General features: G+C 38.2%; 1 protein-coding gene across 12 annotated transcripts in view; it reads left to right on the top strand.

The window, feature by feature from the left end:
* The window catches only part of WWOX (WW domain containing oxidoreductase), a 487168-nt gene that overhangs the window by 179840 nt on the left and 286734 nt on the right, over nt 1-20594 (top strand). The window contains exon 9 of one of the 12 annotated variants that reach the window (XM_069026683.1): nt 13441-14455. The exons of 9 other annotated variants lie outside the window; for them this stretch is intronic. In XM_069026683.1, the coding sequence (XP_068882784.1) occupies nt 13441-13692 (252 nt within the window). In that variant the 3' untranslated portion in view covers nt 13693-14455. Of the gene's footprint in view, nt 1-10810; nt 10908-12326; nt 12514-13440; nt 14456-20594 lie in introns of those variants that run through there. 2 more of the 12 variants (XM_069026698.1, XM_069026686.1) reach the window with 2 other exon arrangements.

Below are 20594 nucleotides of genomic sequence, written 5' to 3'. Positions count from 1 at the left end.
AAAAGCATTTTCCTGATGTGGTTCTAGGTTAGATAAATGCTGTCGTACAATCACAGTTTAAGAGATACACAAACTTATCTGTCTTTTACTGAAAGTCATTTATGGGGCCAAATCTCAGACAATTGTCATTATAGAAGTTCTAACTTTTGGGGATCTTTTTGCAGTTTCCTCAGTCTGTACTTTGACTAAGGAGTGTTAATGCAATTCTACAGGACAGTGCAACATTTTTTTTTTTTTTTTTTGCCTGTCGCAGAAGTAACTGATGGCAAATGAATATATTTTCATAGCAAGTGAATATCTTTAAAGAAAGATTGTAAATTATTCTAGGATGGAAGGAGCCACCATATTTCAGTGACCCCAGAAATGTTCATACATTAGAGGTAGGTTGTCAGATAAATATTCCCACGTTAGGGAATCACTTTCATTCTCCATCACACTGAGCATTGTTATTCCCTACAAAACAAATACCAAATGATATCCTAGCTGCTACCTCAAGTTCACAATTTCTGTCTCGAAGCCTGCCTCTCCCAAAAAGTCTCTAAATGGCTGTGCCAAAGTAGTGTTTCAGCAATAGGACTGCATTTTATTCTGTTTTATCTTGTATGAAGTAACTACTAATTGAGAGATAAATTAAGTGAGAATGACCCTTTTGGCTGGTGATTGTGGCTTTTACCTGGGAAGTGGGTCACTGGGGTTCAGTACCTGCTTCACTGAAACTTTAATTACTTACAGAAAGCAGAATTGGAGGAGGACAGGAGTGAGCAGCCTCAGCCACCGCACAACTACCGTGTTCCAATCCCCCCAGGCTGGAAAGGGAATTAAACCAGGTTACTCCCACATCACCAGTAAGAGGCAGATGCCTCTGACAGAATTGTGAATCTAGCCTTGTTTTCTGCTGGTTTTCTATAAAACACCCAAATACAGGATGTTTTGTGAATTCTGGTTTTTTTCCTTCTGAAAAATTAAAAATTATTGGGGAAATTTATTTAACAATTAAAAAGAAAAAGGTCAGGGTTTTAAAAAAGTTGTTTTATGAGAACCAACACTTTATTTGGTTTTCTTGTGTCAGTTAGAAGAAGCTCAGTATACTTCGAATCTGGCCAATGAATTTAGGTACAGGTAGTTTGTACCATGTAATTTATATTCTGTGCACCACTAGCACATCACATACTTAAAATGTAAATTTATTTATAAATATGCATATGTACATAGTACATGTTTATATTATTTTAGATTTATGTAAAATATATTGATGTCTAGTTACAATAAATTCTATAAAATTACTGACAGATTTGTGTTGAACTGTGGCCAGATGTACTAACCTCTGAGGAGTTTCCCTTTTCTTCATCATTTCTTTGCTGCTTAATGTTAAAAACCTTGATGTTTTCCCTTCTCTTTAAAAAAACAGATTATCATAATTTGTTGGAAATAATGTGTGTAAGCTATCAATATGTGATATATTTCAGTGCTTATAAAAGTAAGATTTCTACAAAAACACCAATAGAAATATTTTTTAACCATGTAAAAAAAATCAATTTTCATAAGGTTACATCTTTTTACTTCTCTGTATATACAAAAACTATATTAAAAGAGAGATTAAATTTTACTCTGCAGAGTAAAATGCAAACAGAAAATTATTTTTCATTTTTCAGTGCAAGCAATGGATTATCATTTATTTATGAGACTTTTTTTAATCTAGAATATATGGAAATCTCTTCTTGAAGCACAATGTAATATTGAATTGGGAATGTTGTCTGACAGTTTTCTTCTTACAGTTGCATAGAATGATTCCACTGTATGAATTTTTTAAAGAGGCTTCAATATACTCTGCGTTTTAAAGGGGGAAGTAATCAGGGTAATCTTGAAGAATCTTATAAATGTGCCTCCTTTGTCCCTTCGTTCTTCAAACAAACTTTTGCACAAAAGACTGGGCTGTAGCAGCTTTTGCCATCAAGGGAAATGTCCAGATATTTTTCACTGTCCCAGTACATCTGCATGCAGGAGTTCACTGATGTGGACTAAACACGTTCTCACACACTCATTTCTGCTGCTTTTTATTCTCCTAAGGGAACCTAATCAGTGCAGAGGGATGGATTTTAATCAGAGTTTGAATCTCGTGGTAAATGGATCCAGTGTTTAAAGGGTTTATTACTTTTTGTCTGAGAGCATAGGGTAGAAGTCAAATTAAAAAGCCGTTTTATCCCCCAGAAGTTTTCATCCCTCAGGATGGCCCTATGATTTTTTGGGATTGGGCATAACTCCCCTTGTTGTCAGAGGAAATTACCCACAGAGCTTCTGGGGGTGCTGTGCTCCTCCCGTGCTTCATCTGTAGGTGCATAATTGGAGGGGTCCTTAACGAGTCTTGCTCAAGAGCATGTCTGGCTATTACAGCAGGTCTGTGCTACAGAACATGTGTTGGAAGTTCCAGTTTGTGTCAGAGACCAGAGGTCAGCTGGTTGCATTTGTTTTCCTAAAAAAAACCCCAGTGTAGAACAGGCCCTGTGGAACGTGTGCAGGTAAGCCAAAACAAAGGGCAGAAGAAAGGAACATCTTTATTATGAATAAAATGATCTTACAGCAGTGCGCCTTATAATTCCATGTTTTTGGTATTCATAAATTATAGTGACAGAAAGATGTAATGCTAACCTCCTCATTTAGATTGGCATGAATTTTACATTAAAATGCTTACAGTTTTTATACATTAAAAGAGTCCTTAGAGAGAAATGAAGCCAATTAAGGAGAAATAAAGACCTGTGTGTTTTCTGTATGTATACCTTCATCTAAATGCAGTTGTATAAACAATAGAAAATCAAGGTATTTATGCAGCAATTGCTTTTTCCTTTCCCTTCCTCAACAATTACCTGTATACTAATGATTATAATTTGAGGTTTATATGGAGAAAACAGCAACTTTTTTCTGCAGAGAAATACTGTGACAGAAAATAGGTTTCTCTGAATTTGTTTAATGCTTTGGTGTCCAGATAATAAAGTATTTTGTATTAATTTCAAGCAGACATTCTGCTTTCATCTTTAGCTTTCTGTTGTATTCTACTGTACTGAACTCAGGAATAGGTTCTGCCAGTCTCTGTTTTTGTTGGTATTTTCATGTTGTTTGTAACAGAGCAACTACAAGTTGTATTTGGGACCAGATCCTACGTCAATGAACATATATATAGCACTTCTTACTGCAAGGACAAGGAGTATCAGTATATTCCTTATATAAGGAATAAAAGCTGAATCTAAACTTTCTAGGAAAGCTAATTTTCACATAGGTTCCATGTGAGCCAATGCCTTCCCTCCAACCATGGCCAATGCCGTATCCTTCAAAAAGAGAGACTGTAATGTAATCTACATCCCTGACTTCGTTTCTTCCAGAGTGTAAGCGGAGCTGTAAAGCAGGAGATAACACTGAGCCTGAGCCGGGGCCGTGCCGGGCTCAGTGGAGCTCGATCAGCGCAGCGGCTCCGCAGGAAGGAGCCGCGGTGTCTCCGCAGGTTCCCCTGCGCTGCTGCCATCCCACCCCGGCTCCTGGCGCCGGGCTCGAGGAGGGGGACACGATGCCCTGGCTGTGCCTCCTTGCCCTCCAGGGCTGACTTGGCAGCCCCTGGCACTGCCGGGACGCCGGGGTCGTGTCGTGGTGTGGCTGCACATTGGGGAGCTGCCCTTCGTTCCCCCTTGCTGCGGGCCGGGCACAGGGATCATTGCAGGGAGCTGCTCCGTGGGGCTCTGTGGAAAACGTGGGGATGAAGGTTTTGCGATGCCTACGCAAATGTTATACTGGGCTGGGTTCTGATTTTTGTCTGGAGAAACCACCAAAACTGAACCACTGACAGCTCTGCTGCGACCTCATCGTGGCTGTGCTGTTTTACCATTACAGGAGATAACAAAACACGGAGTTGGGATTGCAGGTTCTAAAGAAAAAGTCTGCAGAAACATAAGAAACTGAATCAATTTTAGAGCCCGACAGGAAAAGTCCCAGTATGTTAAACACAGATAATTCCGGAAGTCCTTCTCCTGTTCAAATAATGTATTTTATACAAACACATCGTGGTACATTTGGCATTCTGGGCGTAGAAAGAAAGAGCTATTTGTAAAAAGTTACATATGGTCATCTGAACTAATTGCTAAAACGACACTACATTAATTGGATAATTAAAGATTGTGAACATGTGGCTATTGTATTCCTTGGGCATTATGCCAACAGTTTCTGTGGCTGGGAAAAGGCCTTTTAACAGGCTGTATCCATTTTCATAAAAATAAATAAGCAACAAGAGTCTTAAATTTAGATTAGAAAAACTTAGTTTTTTTTTAATCGAGTTTTAAAACACATTTATGATTTCCATTATGTGTATGTTTTAACACTTTTGAATGGTGGCAGCTTTGATTTTTTTAGCATCCATCTCACAAATTAATAGAATTGATTTTTGTTTTAGATTTATTGTTAGCATTTTGGAAAGTGTTCTGTAATTGTTGATACTTTGTAACATGAGACCTAGCACTCCCTGGTTTATTTTGAAGAGGATGAGTGTTGGCACTCAGTTTGAAGAACTTTGTAATAGCAGTAAATTGTCTATGTGCTTTAACTTTACCTATCAAGGTTATTTGTCAGAAAAATTATGTTTGGTAAGTGGGATTTTTTTCAGTGGGTGACACACAAGCTGCACAAATCCCTATGCCAGCTAGTCACTTTCTTATTTTTTTCTTTTGTGTGTGTGTGGTTGGGAGGTTTTCCTTGTTACTCTCCTTGTTCTTAATTTGAAAGTAAAATCTGTGGTCTCAAAATGACCTTAAAGTGACTGACCCCTAAATCCCATCACTCCAGACTCCTTTGAAAATTGACAAATATGTCAAGTTTACCTTTGACTATCAAAACATTTAAAAAGTATTTAATTTGCTAGAGGCAGTAATAATTCTTATGTTAGTATTAATTGTTCCAGTGTGATTTGGTCTCCCTAGTTTGTTGATATCCACACTGTGAGTTTATAGCAGTATAATTTTCTTCTCATTTTATTGTGAATTATCAATTTGGTAAGAGTAAAAAATTCTGGATGAGCAATTTATTGATTGGTTTAGTCTGAGAAAAAGGTTCACAAATGGTCAATACATAGTCAAAAGGGTGTCAGAGGCATGAAAAAAATAGATCCGTGGTTTTTATTTGTATATTTTGTGACTTGCATGTGTTTGCTATATTTTTACTTTTATATGATTTTTTAAAATCAGTTGTAACAGTTATTTTACTGACAGGAATACAAAATTACCGAGGTGGGAAAAATATAGGAATACTTTTTATCCAGGCAAATAATAATAGTTAGACTTCTTATTCACTGGTTTTAACCATAAAATTGTATTGTGCTTCCAGATTTTCACTAAGTTCTGAAAAAATTTTTCATTAGAAGGCATGTTTGCCTTATTTTCCCTGGATAGGATTTTCTTTTTCTGCAAAACTTTTGCAGCAAGGTGCATGGTACACCTGTGTCCGTGTCCATACCCAAACCAATATGAGGGATATTCTCATGTTTGTGTCAAAACTGCAGCACCACTTCCACTCCAACCATGGTATAGTCTGTTTTATCATCACAGTTATGAAAAAATAACTAATGAAGATAAACTTCTCCAGACAAAAGAATGAGAGACAATTAGCTGAAAATGCAAATTGCAACCAAAGAGGTCGAGGGAAGAAAAAGTACTTCTGTAGATGGAATTCCATCCACACTTGGTTGGATGCTGCTCTCCAAGTACTGTAAGTTTGGAATGAGAAATGGGGTTGAATCATTTGTCTAAGCAGTGAGGGTAGCATTAGAGAGCAGTTGACTGAGATGTAGAGTGTACTTTACTCTTTCCTATGAAAACTATCAAGACATGTCAAGAAAGAAAAATATGCAAAGTGTGTGTATGGGTGTGTGTGAACAATGGATGGCAGATGTAATGTACTTGGCAAAAAAAATCAGATTTACTGAGGTACTTGAATTTTATTAAAGTAAAAAAGCCCCTAGAGTTGGCAAAAGATAGCAGTACCTAGTTCTGTGAAAGATCCCAAAATGTTTCTTTGCATGTGTCCTGAACAAAATGGGGCATTTCTAGTAAGCCAGCAAGGACTGGTTGTGCTTTTGAGCAAAGCTGTTACCAGAGACTCGTTCATCACCATTTTGAACAACGGTCTATTGATGATTTTTCAGAGTGGGAGGAATAAGGAAGAAAAGGGAGGATTCCCTGTGATAATCAAGGAAGTTTGGTAGAAGCCTAGAAGGCAGAGAGATAATGGGTGCATGTTCCTGGTTTTTGACTAAGTTGTCTCTTGAGTTTCAGCACTGCAATGTGGTCTGAAATTTGTCTTGCCCTGTGGAAGCTCCATCTCTGAGCAATGCATGCAGCACAGAGGCTGCTTGAGCACAGCAGCACATGGGTGCAATGTCCATTTTTAAAGTCTAAATATTTCACATGTATTATTTGTTTGCCACTGCTTGAATGCAATTCAGCAGCTGACCCAGCAAGGGGAGCTGTAGATTAGTGTGGACAGTTCTGTGGCTTCATGCACCAGAAATTCTCAAATAAGAGCATTTTCTTGAAGGTCTATTTGACTAAATTTCTGAATTTTCACAGCAATTTCAAGGGAGGGTTCCATAAAATATTTGACTGCAGGTTGTGTGAGAGAGCTGTTTATTCTCTCTCAGCCCACCCCACCTCCTCCCCCCAAATTAAAATGTTTATAAAGCTGTTCTGGTTCTGTCTAATAATAAAACAGCATCAATATCTCTGTGTGTGATATCAGTTCATCTGGTCCTGGATAATCTGGTACAGGAGTCAATGAACTTAATGCAGTATTGGTAATCCAAAAGGGTTTGAGTTAAGTGTTTTTGACATGCAGAATCAAGAGTCAAGGGCAAAGCAGACTTTAAATATTCCTTCAGCACAGTCTGGTAGGGATGTAATTGAATACCTCAGGTAAAGCATCTTATCAGAGCTAAAGCTGGTTAGTGTCTCATTGCCAAACAGGGAGGTGCTGTGTGTCTTCTGCACATAAGTGCTCTTTTGACATTGTTGGAAGTCCTTTGAGGTCTCAGTTCACCCTGGAAATTCTGTCAGGGATGCCTTTGCACATTATAGAATAAGTTCTGCTTCACCCAAGTTGCTCCATGGCATGGTCCTTGCTGTAGCATTTTAGTAGTTAATGCCAAAGCAGCTGAAAGATTGAGAAATACACATAGGAATCTGGAAAGGAATAAATATTGCATGTTTGTGTTGTTAATATGATATAAATTTTCATAGTAAAATACAGAAATGTTTCCACTCAGGCTAGATTTATAGCTCATATGTTCCTTTAAGAGGCATGTGGAGAGAATTTAGTGAAAAGACATGTATCAGGAGACTAAACTGCCAGAAATTTCCTATCACAATCTATCTCTGGGGTTGCAAAGGACTGTGCAGAGGAAGAAGCCTGAGCATAAACAATGGGTTCAAATGTCTATGAACAGATGAAGTTTTATGATTCTGATTTTTGCCATATCTTAGAGCTGCATTATGGGTATTTTGATATTTGATATTTTTATTGAACAGCAGCTCCTACAGCCACGCAGTTCAGGGTAATTCTCATTGCAAGTAATGTGGGGGAATATCTTGATAAGGGAAAGGGCTCAGGCACATCCTCAAATAGAAAGAATTTGAAATTGATACAGACATTTTGCTTCTTATTTGTAATTTATTTTTGGGTTTATTACTGAGCATATTGAAAAATAAAGGCATTGTCATTTGGTCCTTCAATTTATGGTTTTTTCCTTTGTTGATTGTGATCCTTAAGACTCCAGTGGGCATTTTGTTAAAGCAGAACTTGGTAGGGCATTACTTAATTTTTCCATCTATAAAATACTTCATTATTCTGGGGAGATGCAAAATAATTATAAATTTGAATCAAGATTTTGCTATTAGTTTGTGATGAACAGAGCCCATTTGGATTTAACTCCTCATTTAAATAGGAAATGAAAGAATTGTTAGATAGGGAGAGGATTTTGATATCACACTGACCTAAATCTATGTGCATTGTTAGGTTGCTGTTAAAATTTAAAATGTCATGCTAGACCAGGAACCAACTTGTTTTCAGAGGAATGATAACTCCTCAACATGTGAATTGTGTTTAATGGTGGAGTCTCTGGAGTGCTGTTGGGTCTGTGTCAATGGAGACATTGGTTTGTGAGACAAATTTATCCACAAAAATATGAGCAAGTAAGGTTTTTGTTGTTTATCTCTTTCAATACTTTCCTGTTTTTTATTTGTGCATGCTAAATTTTAAAAACATACATTTTTCATACCTTAAAAGAAGAAAACTTACTTGTAGCAAGAGCTGTATTTCATGGTAGTGTAGTAGTATATGGTATTGTAGTAGTATATACTATGTTAAAAATAATATCCTTAACATTTAGTATTCACAGAAAACACAGTAGATGTGTTTTAGAAATAAATATGCTCAAGTTACCAGATTGATTCCTGAGAATGGAATATTTCTGTAGAAGTATTTATTGCAGAGCTCACCAGACTGCATCACTTACAGGAGTCTAGCAAGATGGAAAAAATACAACTCTCAAATGAACAAATCTCAAGCCAGTAATATTCACCTTTTTCATTTTCCTTTCCATTCATAATTGATTCTAAACTTATGGGAATATTTCAAAATAACTGTCTCATTGATTGGAAACAAGCTATAAAATGTCATTATTAGAGTAATTCACTTTTTCTCTCTGATTACTGTAAACAGACACTGATCAGGCAAAATGCTGGTTTTTTTTTTCCTGTATTGTGCGATTTGTACCCTTATGCATGGAAAACAGTATAAGGAAAATGTCACAGATAGAGAAGGGCATTTATCACAAGTGATATCTTGTGTTTATACAGTGCAGGATTAAGGATTTTATACCTGTGCAAAAGGCATGGCGCTTCTTGGTCTATGCTGTGCTACAAAACTTCTGCCAAAGCCTTTCTTATATAAGTGTAAAATGTTCTAAAACTTGGGAGCTCACTGCTGTCAGGAGCCACTCAAATCATTAAGTTGCTGTCTTATATCTGCATTTACATGCATTATCTTATAGATGATACAATTCCTGTCTAGAAATTGCTGTTTCCAAAAGATTTGAATCAATTTTTACAGGTGGGTGGTGCACACACACTGCTAATAAAAATATACCTGAAGAAGCGTTAAAGCAACTTCAATTTTTCACTCCTTTGGTAATTAAGGATCCATCCATTTTCAGCACTTCAACCTTTATACACTCAGAGAGGACTTCTTTGATATGGCTCCGAATGATGGATGTTCACAATGAGGAGACCTAAAGAAGTTTGTGCTCTATATCACTGTAGGAATGAAACCAGTAAATTTAGAAGACAGAGTAAGAAAGCTTGTGTTTGTTGGCAAACTGTTACCCTGACTAAATCATCGCTGTGATTCGTGTGTAGGTGTATTTGAAAATTCCCAGAGGTAATATTGAAGAATTATTAAAAGGGTGGTTTTTCAATAAATTACCCAGTGCTGTTGTGCACATTCCTGGCAAACTGCGGACATGCTTGAATTCCTTTGGCTATATCCATGTTTGGAAAGGACTCAGAAAAACGTGGTATGCTGCCTGCAGTAAGCCAAATGAGAAATGGTTTCCTGGGAGGTAGCAACAGTTGTATTTACTGTGAATTTCTGTTTTTTTTTTTTTTTTTTTTTTTTTTTGTCATGAGATTTGCCACTTTTAACTTTTTAGCAGGTACATTTATTCTAAGTTTCTAGCACTAAGGACTCTTCAATGGCAAGGAGATTTGGAGCAGTAAAAGTTGCTGGCTTATACACTTCCTTTCTGTAAACTGTGTGGGTGTGAAGAACCGTGTCCTATCTCTTCACTTATTTGCAAACCTGTTGTTTTTATTCTCCCCACTTAAATTTCAATAGTGGCTGGTGGGCCCCCCTAATTCTCTTGCACTTGATTCCTATGGCACCATTGCCAGTATTGAAACTGCTTTTTATTAAACATATTCTTCATGAAATCAACTGGGGAAGCCAAATAAAAAAAAATAAATTGAAAATATAAACTTAAAGCAAATAGTGGAGAATTTTCAGTGTTAGTTATTGATTCCCTTGATTGTGAGCACACAGGAACGCTGACACTCAGTGTACCTAATTGTGATTTTATTGACTATCATTTCTACCTTGTTTACACTGCCAGGGTTTGTTGGTCACTTTGACTGATGGTTTTCACTCATTCTAAGTCTTGCAGCTCTGACCAAATCATCCTTTGGGTTTTTTTGGTTTTTTTTTTTTGGTTTTTTTTTGATACAACATCCCTGCCTGTTCAAATTTTCTGTGTACCATGACCATAAATGATTGCTACAGACATAAGTACTGATAATTTAAGTGTTTTCTCAGTTTATGCTCCTTATTTTTTGTTTATAGGTAAAATGTGAGCTATTTTTCATACTTTGCCCTATCCATTTACCTGTGTAATGAGCAGCCACTCATTACTCACTTAATTTATAAATCTCCCACCACCAGACCAATCTAGGGACTGTGCTTAGCCTGTTAATGCAGCTGGACTTCTGTAGAGATTTTAATCTGTGAAGAAACAGGGAAGAGGCATGGGAACAGGAACATTACCAGTTTTCAGACAAGGTGTAATGTAGGGAGATGTGGATGAGTGGGAGTCAGTGTGGGTATCCCCCTGCCTCCTGCTGGGGCTCCTCTCCTGGAGGAGATGGAGGAAATGTTCTGTCTCAGCACTTGCAGGGCTGGAAAAAGCACATCAAATAGTGCAGTTCTTTATGATTTTTTCTTTCTTTCTTTCCAGTGCAATTTGGGGTACTTCCCTGACCCAGGGGTATTCAATGTCTGCCTTCTTCCCAAAACAGATCCTGACAGTATAACATGATGGGAGACATGTCTATCTTCACCCTTCTACATGAGATGAAAAATCAATTATATGAAAAGATATTTTCTAAGTTCATTCGCTACCCACAAATCCTGTTGTACAGGAATTAGAAATCTTGGCCTATATCATTCCTTCTTTAATCTAGTTATACTGTAACAAAAAAAACCCCAACCAAACAAAAAAAGGAGTGGGGAGCAGTTTACCTTTTAAATAACACAAGCACCATTAGTAAAATAATATTCATGTTTCTCCTCTGGCAATTTTAATCTTCACATTTTTCTGGTGTATTGTATGGAGAGATGTCATTAAGAGTTTTATGGTAATGATTACGTTGGCCTTGCAGACTATTTTTTATTAGCTTTTTTTACTGTCACATTTGCTACATAAGCTTAATTTTATGTTATTGCAATGATGTTCTGTGGTGTGTTCAAATAATCGATAGCAGTACAAGGGTTGTTCCATTGGGATCACATTATATGAGTTTATAATATACAATATATGCTTTGATGTATACATGTAGTGTTTGCTGGTTTTCCCCCTCTCCTTAAATACAGAAATTTCTAGTTGTGTTTATTCCCCTCGTCAGCATACTTTATCATATCAAAGCCTTTACAGACAGTGTAGAACTACTGAGTTATGTTTGGGTCATGTTTTGCAGCGTGCCCTTTAATACTGTAGCTTTAGAAATGCAATTTTCAGCCTCTGCTTATTAGAATATGATAAAGTATTCCTGGTCTATGTCCAGCTCCACTAATCTCCAGACTACACTTCATGAATTAGGCATGAAGATTTTAGTCAATGTGCTTTCAAAGACCAATGTTTAGGGAATCATGGATTTTCTACAAGCTGAGGGAGAAATCTATAATAGGAAGAACTGATTTTCAAACATCATATTCTGTAGAAAAAAATGACCAGTTCTGGCTTGGAAACCAGAAACATTTCCTTTCAGAATACTCAGGAACTGGTTAAAAATGTATTGTAGGTTTTAACTTATAAAAAGAGTAGCTTTTTAAAATGCACTGTAAGTGCTGTGTAGTGCATAGAGGCTCATACATATTAGAAACCACGCAGACACCTCCTGAATTGTGGGTTAAAAAACAAGCCACACCAAAGTTGACTCAATTTAGTGGTGTTAACCTAAACTCACCAATGGACAATCTTCTCTTTTATCTGTTCACACACAGCAGACCCTGGTGAGGTCTGGCCAAGGGGGGCAAGTAAAGGTGGTGTAAATTGGAAGATATAAACGAAATTTAAATTCTGTCCTGCTGCTTTAGCTTTAACTGAAGGAACCAAATTAAGCAAAATCATTCAGAAAAATACACAAATATGTATTCATAATGGCACCCAGTCTTCCCCCAGATGCCCACTTGTGACCTTAATTATTCTTTTATTTCTGGGTAAGACTCATCATCTTGATTTTTGTGGAATATAGGCTCAAAGATGATTCATGAGCTCATCATCTTGAGGAAGACCTGCAAGCAATCCATCAGACTTGAGAGAAGTATAAACAACCTTCACCTCACTGGGAAATGTCTCCTGTTGGTACATGTAGAGCTTAACCTTAATAATGATTTTTATTTTTGAGGGAAATGAGGCTATCCAGGCAGTGTTGGTTCGATCACAGTCACTGTTTTAATGTAAAGACTGGTGTGACTGTGTAAGTCAAACTCTGCAGTATTTCCATAGTTCTGTCCTAGACTAAACAGTGCAACCCTTGCCTTAGGAAGCTGCACAGAGCACTGTTAGACAGTCCTAGAGTGGATGAATTTCTTGCAAAATGCATAGTTAAGGAGTAAATGGGAAGGCAGCCTTTCAATTTCTTTGGCATTTTTCTATAGTAATGATTGTTGATAGCGTACAGCACTTTGTAGTTCCTTCTGTAATTACACTAAGGATTAATACACTGCGATGTTCAGTCACTGAGGAATTAAGGGACAGTTGTAACTTGTCTGGATGCAAATGGGAACCTTTCTGCCTGAAGGAGACAGCAGGGTGTAATGAATCCCATCACCCCTGCCCCTTCCCCCCAGACACGTGTGAGATGGAGGGGGGAGGGTCTGTCTGTGTGCTCATGAGTGTTTTTAATAGTCCTTTCTCCATCTCTCTTCTACAGCCATTCTACCAAACCCAGGGTTTTTCCCACTTTTGGGAAGTAACTATAAGTAATATGAGATGCTGGCATTGCTTTTGTTTGGTTAACTATTTGTTGTGTTTTTTTGGAAGGGAAGACAACATTTGTTGTGTTTTTCCATCCTGTAAGACACATTTGCACGCACACGTCTGTTTGCATGCATCTGAATATCTACTAAACATGTGATGTGCTTATCTAGGAAAAAAAAGGCTGAATGTTGGATTTTATGTTGTTCTTTTTGAAAATATTCAATATGTGTTCTCTTGTAAAAATTTTTCTTAACCAAACATTATGTAGTGGAGAGAAATCACAGGAAATATAGAAATCTGTCTTAGATTTGCAGAGTATTTGCTACACTGGTATTTATTTAGATGGGAGTGATATCATCAGATAAGAGCTCTGTGTTCTTTTTCAGCACTATTACAGTGATCCTAAAAGGAAAATGAGACCTACAGCTGGACATAAATTGTGCCAAACATTGAATACCAACCTGAATCCTTCTGTATTCCCTATGAAGTCAAGGAGAACCATAAGCAGGAGAGTGGTGTTAGTTCTGGCTCGCAATTGTCAGAAATGTGCTAGAAAGCTGCCAGCAATCCCTAGGCTGTGGAAATGTCTCTCTGTAGATTGCAGATGTGATGGTCAGTGCTGGACACAGGCTCTTTAGCAGTGAGGCATCCACATGGAACAAGGTGTCTGGAAAACATTTCCCGTTGGTAGAATGAGTTACTTTGGATCCTGCCTGTATGAATGCCCTGCCTGAATCAGAAACCAAATCCATCCTCGTGTTCTACCATTTCCCTGCACTTGCCACCAGGAATCAGCCAGTCCAAAAGTTGTAGTAAAGGCCCTTCCTTGACATCTGTGTAACCTGGGAAAAGTGGAGCAATAAATAGAAATCCTCAATTAATTACACAGACCTTATAATGCAAAAGTGTGTAATGGTTCAATATAAAGTGCAGGGATGTATTAATGCATTGATAAGAACAGAACAAAATAATTGTGATGAAAGTTGCAAAATGAAGTAGTGGCCAGCACCAGTTCTTTGAACAAAAGATTGAGGTAGGCATAGAATCATGGTTTTATTAGCTGATGGTTTAAATTACTTTCTCTTTGGAAAAGTAGAGACAGGTGAGATTAATACCATGAGTTTTAGACTATGCAGATCTCAGCTCTTGAGTACACTGCTGGGTTAAATTGTCCTGCTGTGCTTTGCTGTGTCACTCAGTTGTTTTGCTAGAAAAAACATCCCATGTTGCACTTTGCTAGATAAATTTGCAGCATCAGCCAAACACAGGTTCAGACAGAGGGAGCCAGTTAGGAGGCTCTCTTTCAGACACTGGAAAATTTAGAATTTTAGTTTTATGTTCTACCAGGAAAGTTGGTGCTGTTTTGTAAAACTTGCTATTAACTTGATAACCCCTTTCTAAAACTTGCACAAATAACATGTTAGCATAGGTGAAAGGGTTATGAGGGTGTATTTTATAGTTCCTTCAACTACAATAAAAGCCTCAAAAAACAGTTATCTGCTAGTCTTTGCCTTCCTTATGGTGCTTTCAGTGTTCTTTTGAAAACAGACAAAGTAGATATACCTAAATTATTAGGTATTATGTTATCAAATAAATGGTTTAGGCACTTGGTGCTACAGAGAAGCATCTCACGATTTTCAAAACAAAATTCAAGTAGCCCAGGAAGGTCACTGCACTGCACATGTGCTTTTGAAAATACAAGCAGGCCCATGGCTTCCCTTTTAGGTTTCTAAAATCCTTTGAAAGTACACTCAGTGGTGCCTAGAACTTAAGTCTGTTAAGAGCCTAATTCTTAATTTAAAAATTAAGTTCCCAAATCTTATCAAATTTCAGTGGTATGTACACTTTCAACTGCCTCAGTCACTTTATGAAAATGAGATGTGTGGTTTGAAGTGCCACAGTTTCCTAACAGCACTTTGTTAGCCTGAGCTCACACCTGCCCTGGGGGTAATGGCAGAGTGAGAACAGGGACTCCCTGTTCCAGATTTCCAAAAATTGAAATGTCATTTATTCAGCTAAATTGTGCACACATTACCTGCCTGATGTTGAGACCTGATTCATGCAGATGGAACTGGAGTAAATATTCTTGGCTGAGGTTGCTCTGACAGGCTGCTTTGGATGATGCACTGTGTGTGTTGAGGTTCCTCATTGAGTTTTGCTGTATGGTCTTCAATGATTACCTGAACTATCTCCATGCAACATTTTTAGCCCTTCAAGGGTCATTGTTTCCTATCCATTTTAAAATCTTTTTGGGCACGCTATAGAGGCTGTTAATAAAACTGCATTTTTCAATGGGTTTATGGGGATTAGAATCTCCAATTGCTCTCATTTTTCTTTCTATATTACAGGAAGTTTCTGTGGTATATGGTTGGCAAATGTTGACATTGTACTGTTTTTTCCTGCATTTGTGGGCAATAATGGATTGAAGAGCATCTTATGGGTTTTTATTTTGCCAAAATCCATACTGATTAGTCATATGCCTATAATTCACACTTTTCTATCTATCATTAGAGCTCCTGCTGATGATTAATGAACTGAAAGTTCTAGGACTGAGTCTTGAAGGGTTTTTAATCTAGAAATCCTTATGAAAGGACAAATAATAAATTTCTTAATAACATTTATATTGATACCAAATATTTAATGTACCCACCAGTTTTCTGACTAAAGTAATTGTGAAACTTCAGGAAGAATATAGAGGGAAAAGTGTAATTTTTCTCGAGAGAAGTGAGAGCTGGTCACTGTTTGGCCTTAAGTCCTGGGTGTTTGGAGACAGTGACCTAGTCCCAGTGCTCTCATCATGTCATATTTTCAGCAGCAATTGAGCATCCCATCCTTACTTTTAAAGGAGGGGATTCAGAATACCTGTAGATCAAGGTGTTAATTTTATCATTATTACAAAATTTATTATTAAACAATACCTGAATTATATCATATGTATTTTTGCTTCTTTGTTTGTTTTCCATTTGGTCCTATTGGTTGTTACGGAAGTTTTATTTTATTCTCTCCTCTTAATATTTCTCTGGATAAGCCTTAGATTCCTGCACCCTGCTGTAGTGCTGCAATGATATGCTGCTTTCAGGATTTTGGCCAAAACCAGTACATGTTAGGCTAGGTCTAGAACCAATGTGAAATGACTTCTTTATACCAACTTTTTTTTTTTTTTTTCCTTATGATTTAAATTAATTGTTTTCTTTGGCATGAAAATACAAAATGACCGCCAAACAACAGCCAAGTACAGTTCAGTGGAAGAAGAAGCTGAAGCAAGCAAATTTGTGACAGAAAGAATATTGAAACTGGATTGGCAACCCTGGGTTTTCCCTTATGGCAATTATTCAAATTGTTTTCAGAATCCACCTTAGTTACAGAATATGTTGTTAAATTTATCTTTTAAAGCTCAAATGTACAGTAATGTAAAGGAATGATCTCATACCCCAAACTGGTTTTTTGGGAGTTAATTCTTTGCTTAACAGGTACATGTGAACCTTGCCTCTGAAATAATCACTGTGTTTAATACTGTTTGCCAAACTAATTACATGCTCATTGTCTGGTCAGATCCTTTATAACGTGGAAATTATGATCCAGTTAGCATTATGTACTGACTACACAGGGATAATATTTTTCTCTGTTAAATTCAGTCTAAATACAATGCTTATGTAGATGTATTTATATGATACTGAATTTTACCTCTTTTTATCTCTGATAAATGCTGTTGATCACAATTATCTTGGATCACCACTCCAAAACCTCTATTGTGCTTCCAGTTCTATTTATTTTAGGACTTTATCCTAAAGCAGCAAAGATTGTTAGGTTTTAAAGGACCTGCACACACACACTTTCCCATCCTTTCACAGGCACAGAGCTGTGAAGTAACAGCTGGCATTGTAGGACAGGAATTGAAAATACGTGGATTTTTAATACAGTTTAAAAGGTCACCATTTTGAAAGTGACAGAATTATATATAGAGATGTTTTATTTTTGTTTATATGTTCCTTGAATTTAGTGGTATTTGAGTTAACTGGTCCTGTAAGAGCTTTTTTTTTTTGTCCTGTCTGTCCCTCACCAAGACTCCAGCTCCCCATTATCACAAGAAAAACTTCCTTCTTTTTAAAGCAGGCATTTTGTGTCATCAATCCTGTTTGATTCAGTCCTACAGAAGTTTGATCAAGCTACATATCCTCTCACTAGGATCAATTTTAACCACGAAGTATAGATTGAAATATCTGTGTGTGTCAATTTGACAAAGAGAACAGAGGAGATATCTTTACTGGAATTGTATTGCACTTGACAGATTCCCCCTCCCACCTGCAGGTATTGACAGAGCATGGGGGGATCATGAATTGCTTCAGCTACAGCCTGGCTTGGCTATAGCATTACTGGTGTGTGAGTGTCATCTTCTCCCATGGAACAGTGGGAATATTAATTTTGTGTTTCTTATTTAGAAAATGTGCATTTTGAGAGGCAATGGAAACTGCTGGAGGCAGATCACCATCCCTGTCTGCTAAGACATGAGATGAGGGGAAAATGTTTGGTTTTTTTTTTTTTTCATAGTTGCAGTTTAGAATCACAGCATATGCTGATTTGGAAGGGACCCACAAGGGTCATCGAGTCCAACTCCTGGCCCTGCACAGGACACCCCAAAAATTCCACCCTGTGCCTCGGGCCCTTGTCCAAATGTTCCTGGAGCTCTGTCAGGCTGGTGCTGTGACCACTGCCCTGGGGAGCCTGTGCCAGTGCCCAATCACCCTCTGGGGGAAGAACCTTTTCCTAATGTCCAACCTAATCCTCCCCTGACACCTCAGGACATTCCCTTGGGTCCTCTCATTGTCACCACAGAGTAGAGATCAGTGTCTGCCTCTCCTCTTCCCCTCACAAAGATGTCTTTGCAATAAGGTCTCCCCTCAGTCTCCTCCTCTCCAGGCTGAACAGACCAAGTGCCCTCAGCTGCAACTCGTACAGCTTCCCCTCAAGGCCCTTCATCATCTTTGTTCCCCTCCAGAAGCATAAGGTGAAGCAAAAAGAACATGAGATTCCAAACTTGGAGACGGGGGGCTTCATTTGTATATGGTTTTCCAGCAGTGTTGTATTTTAACTAGCAGACAAAAGGGAGAAAATTGGAGAAAATAAGGTATTCCCTCAGGGAGATAGCATGAAGAAAAACCTGGCTTGGAAGATTCCTGACACTTCTGTTTAATTATCTGTTAGTCCACTGTGCTTAAGGACCAAGGGCTATGGTTCTGATGTCCTCTTTGGTATGGAAAATTATGACTCTCTTTTGCCTGTGTAGGAACCCATCCCTCAAAATTACAATCGACTCTTAAGATTATTTGTACTTAAAGGAAAATTACTTTAGATACAATACCTTGGCTTACTAGTCCAGTTTTATCTATAAATCTGTTTTCAGCAATGCAATATCCAGTCATCTTTATTAAGGCTTTATTCTGTAAATTAAGTTTTTTCAATTGTGGGCTTTATAATAACAGTACATGACCTGCACTGACGACAGCTTACTAAAACATAGGCTAAATGTATCTTAAAGCTCAGATGCAGAAGCACACAAGCATATTTCATCTTGCAGATGAACAAAGATGATTTAACACATACCAAAACTGAGTTTTTCTGTGGATCATTTGTATCAGGAACCTGAAATTGAGAATATGCATTTCAGCCTCTCTACGTACCAACAGGGCAAAAGCAATGACACAAAATCAACACCACACTAAAATCAGCATCTAGGAGGCTGAATTATGGAATGCAGTACACCTGATATGCTTCTACAACAGCAGATATGACTTGTGAGTTTGAACCTATTTTATATTTTAGTATTTTTACCCCAAAAGCATGAGATGTGCCATTTCATTCTTGACTGTGTGTGGTAATCACAAAAGTCACAAGACTCCAGCTTTGTGACTCTGGCAGCACAATTAGCAAATGGCTCCTAGCAACTGGCGATTCCCCTTCATGGACAAAAAAGATCTGCGATATTTTCAGCCCAGGAATAAGTAGAATGCAGTTTATGGTACCAGGTTATATAGCAAAGACAAGTGGAACAGTATTGTGAAAGTTTCCTAAACAGTGGCTATGCTGAAAATACTGACAGAACTAAGCAAACAAGAAGTCACCCTAATTACTGATGAGCAAAGGGATATTTTCCACTGAGTTTCCTCCTTTTTTTTTTCTTTTTTTTTTAAAGGAGGATGCTATTGTTGTAGTTCAGAAAGCCCTGGGCAGCTTAGAAATCAGGCAAAAAATCAATAGCCCACTTGTTGAAGATAAGTGAATTAGCTTGTGTTGAATGTAACTGAGTACCTGAACACTCCAGTGAGCAGCCTTTGTTTTGTGAGAAAGGAGATTTGTGAGGTTTCTCTTCTGAGGGCTGTGGTGGTGCACATCTCAGATTAATCACCCTGAGTAAGAGGAAGCTGACCACTTACATAGAGAAATAATTTGTGAATTTTTTCTTTTTGTCTTGTTCCTGCTTACCATGCTGAGCAGATTTCCATGTGTTTCAAAAAAGGTGATGAATCTTCAGTGAACAATAACAAAGGGGACCAGAGTAAATAGTGTATTACACAGCAATTTGCCATGGGCTAAAGTCAAAATTTCTTTCCTGGTCTATGCAGACTCAGGTTCTCTCTTCCCTTTCACATCTGTTACATCCTCTCACGTGTCTGTGTACTGCAGGAAGGAATGCTTCTGTCCAGTGTGGTCAGGGTTTGGAACACAGGCCATTGCTAATTCCCATATCCAGACACAGCAGCCCCCTTTCTGCTCCTGACTCACAGGATGTGCAGTGCCTGGGTGCTCTGCCCTCACTATAGCCTGAGAAACAGCTCTGAGCTCTTCCAGCTTTGCCACTGACCTCAGTGTTAATTGTACCTGTCACTAAGATGATGTTGTCCCAGCCCAGCTGCTTCTGAGTCTCTGGTCTGTCTCCAGAAGTGGGAAAGAAATGCAGAGAGGTTTTTACCCCAACTTTACAACTTCCTTATCCTTGAGAGAGTTGCCAGCTCAGTGTTAACAAGGGAGAGTGGGAGGGTTCCTCAAAGTGGTCCCTTGTGCACACTGATGGTCCTGGAGGCCATATAGCAGCAGGGGATGGCTTCATGTCTTGTTGACAACTCACAGTTTCTTTCTGGGTAATCAATTAGGGAGATCTGAGGCAGCTACATGGGAAGTGTTCTTGCTAGGACTGATGTTGTCCTGTGAGGTGCAGCTACAGTGCTGAGGACGAGGCCCAGCCAGTTGGACCTGGCACTGGCTACAGTGTTCCTATCTCATCCTGTTCTCTCTGAGCTGATCAAAATCATCCTGCTTAACTTCACAGAGTTAATAGCAGAATTGTCACCTGGACACTTTAAACACATAGGGTTGGAGGAGTTTAGATCTCATACCAGTTGACTTTCATTCATTATTTATGTTATATATTTGGTGTCAATCTCATGAGCTTTTAAGACAACCCTCGTGGCTTTTAGCTGCGGGGTGGTGTGGCAGATACACCAGTTCTGGCAGCTGGCTATTTGTTAAAGCAGTTACCTGCTGC

The sequence above is a fragment of the Aphelocoma coerulescens genome, chromosome 11, assembly GCF_041296385.1.
Source record: "Aphelocoma coerulescens isolate FSJ_1873_10779 chromosome 11, UR_Acoe_1.0, whole genome shotgun sequence".
NCBI classification, from domain to species: Eukaryota; Metazoa; Chordata; class Aves; order Passeriformes; family Corvidae; genus Aphelocoma; species Aphelocoma coerulescens.
This window is presented reverse-complemented; position numbering and strand designations above follow the sequence as displayed.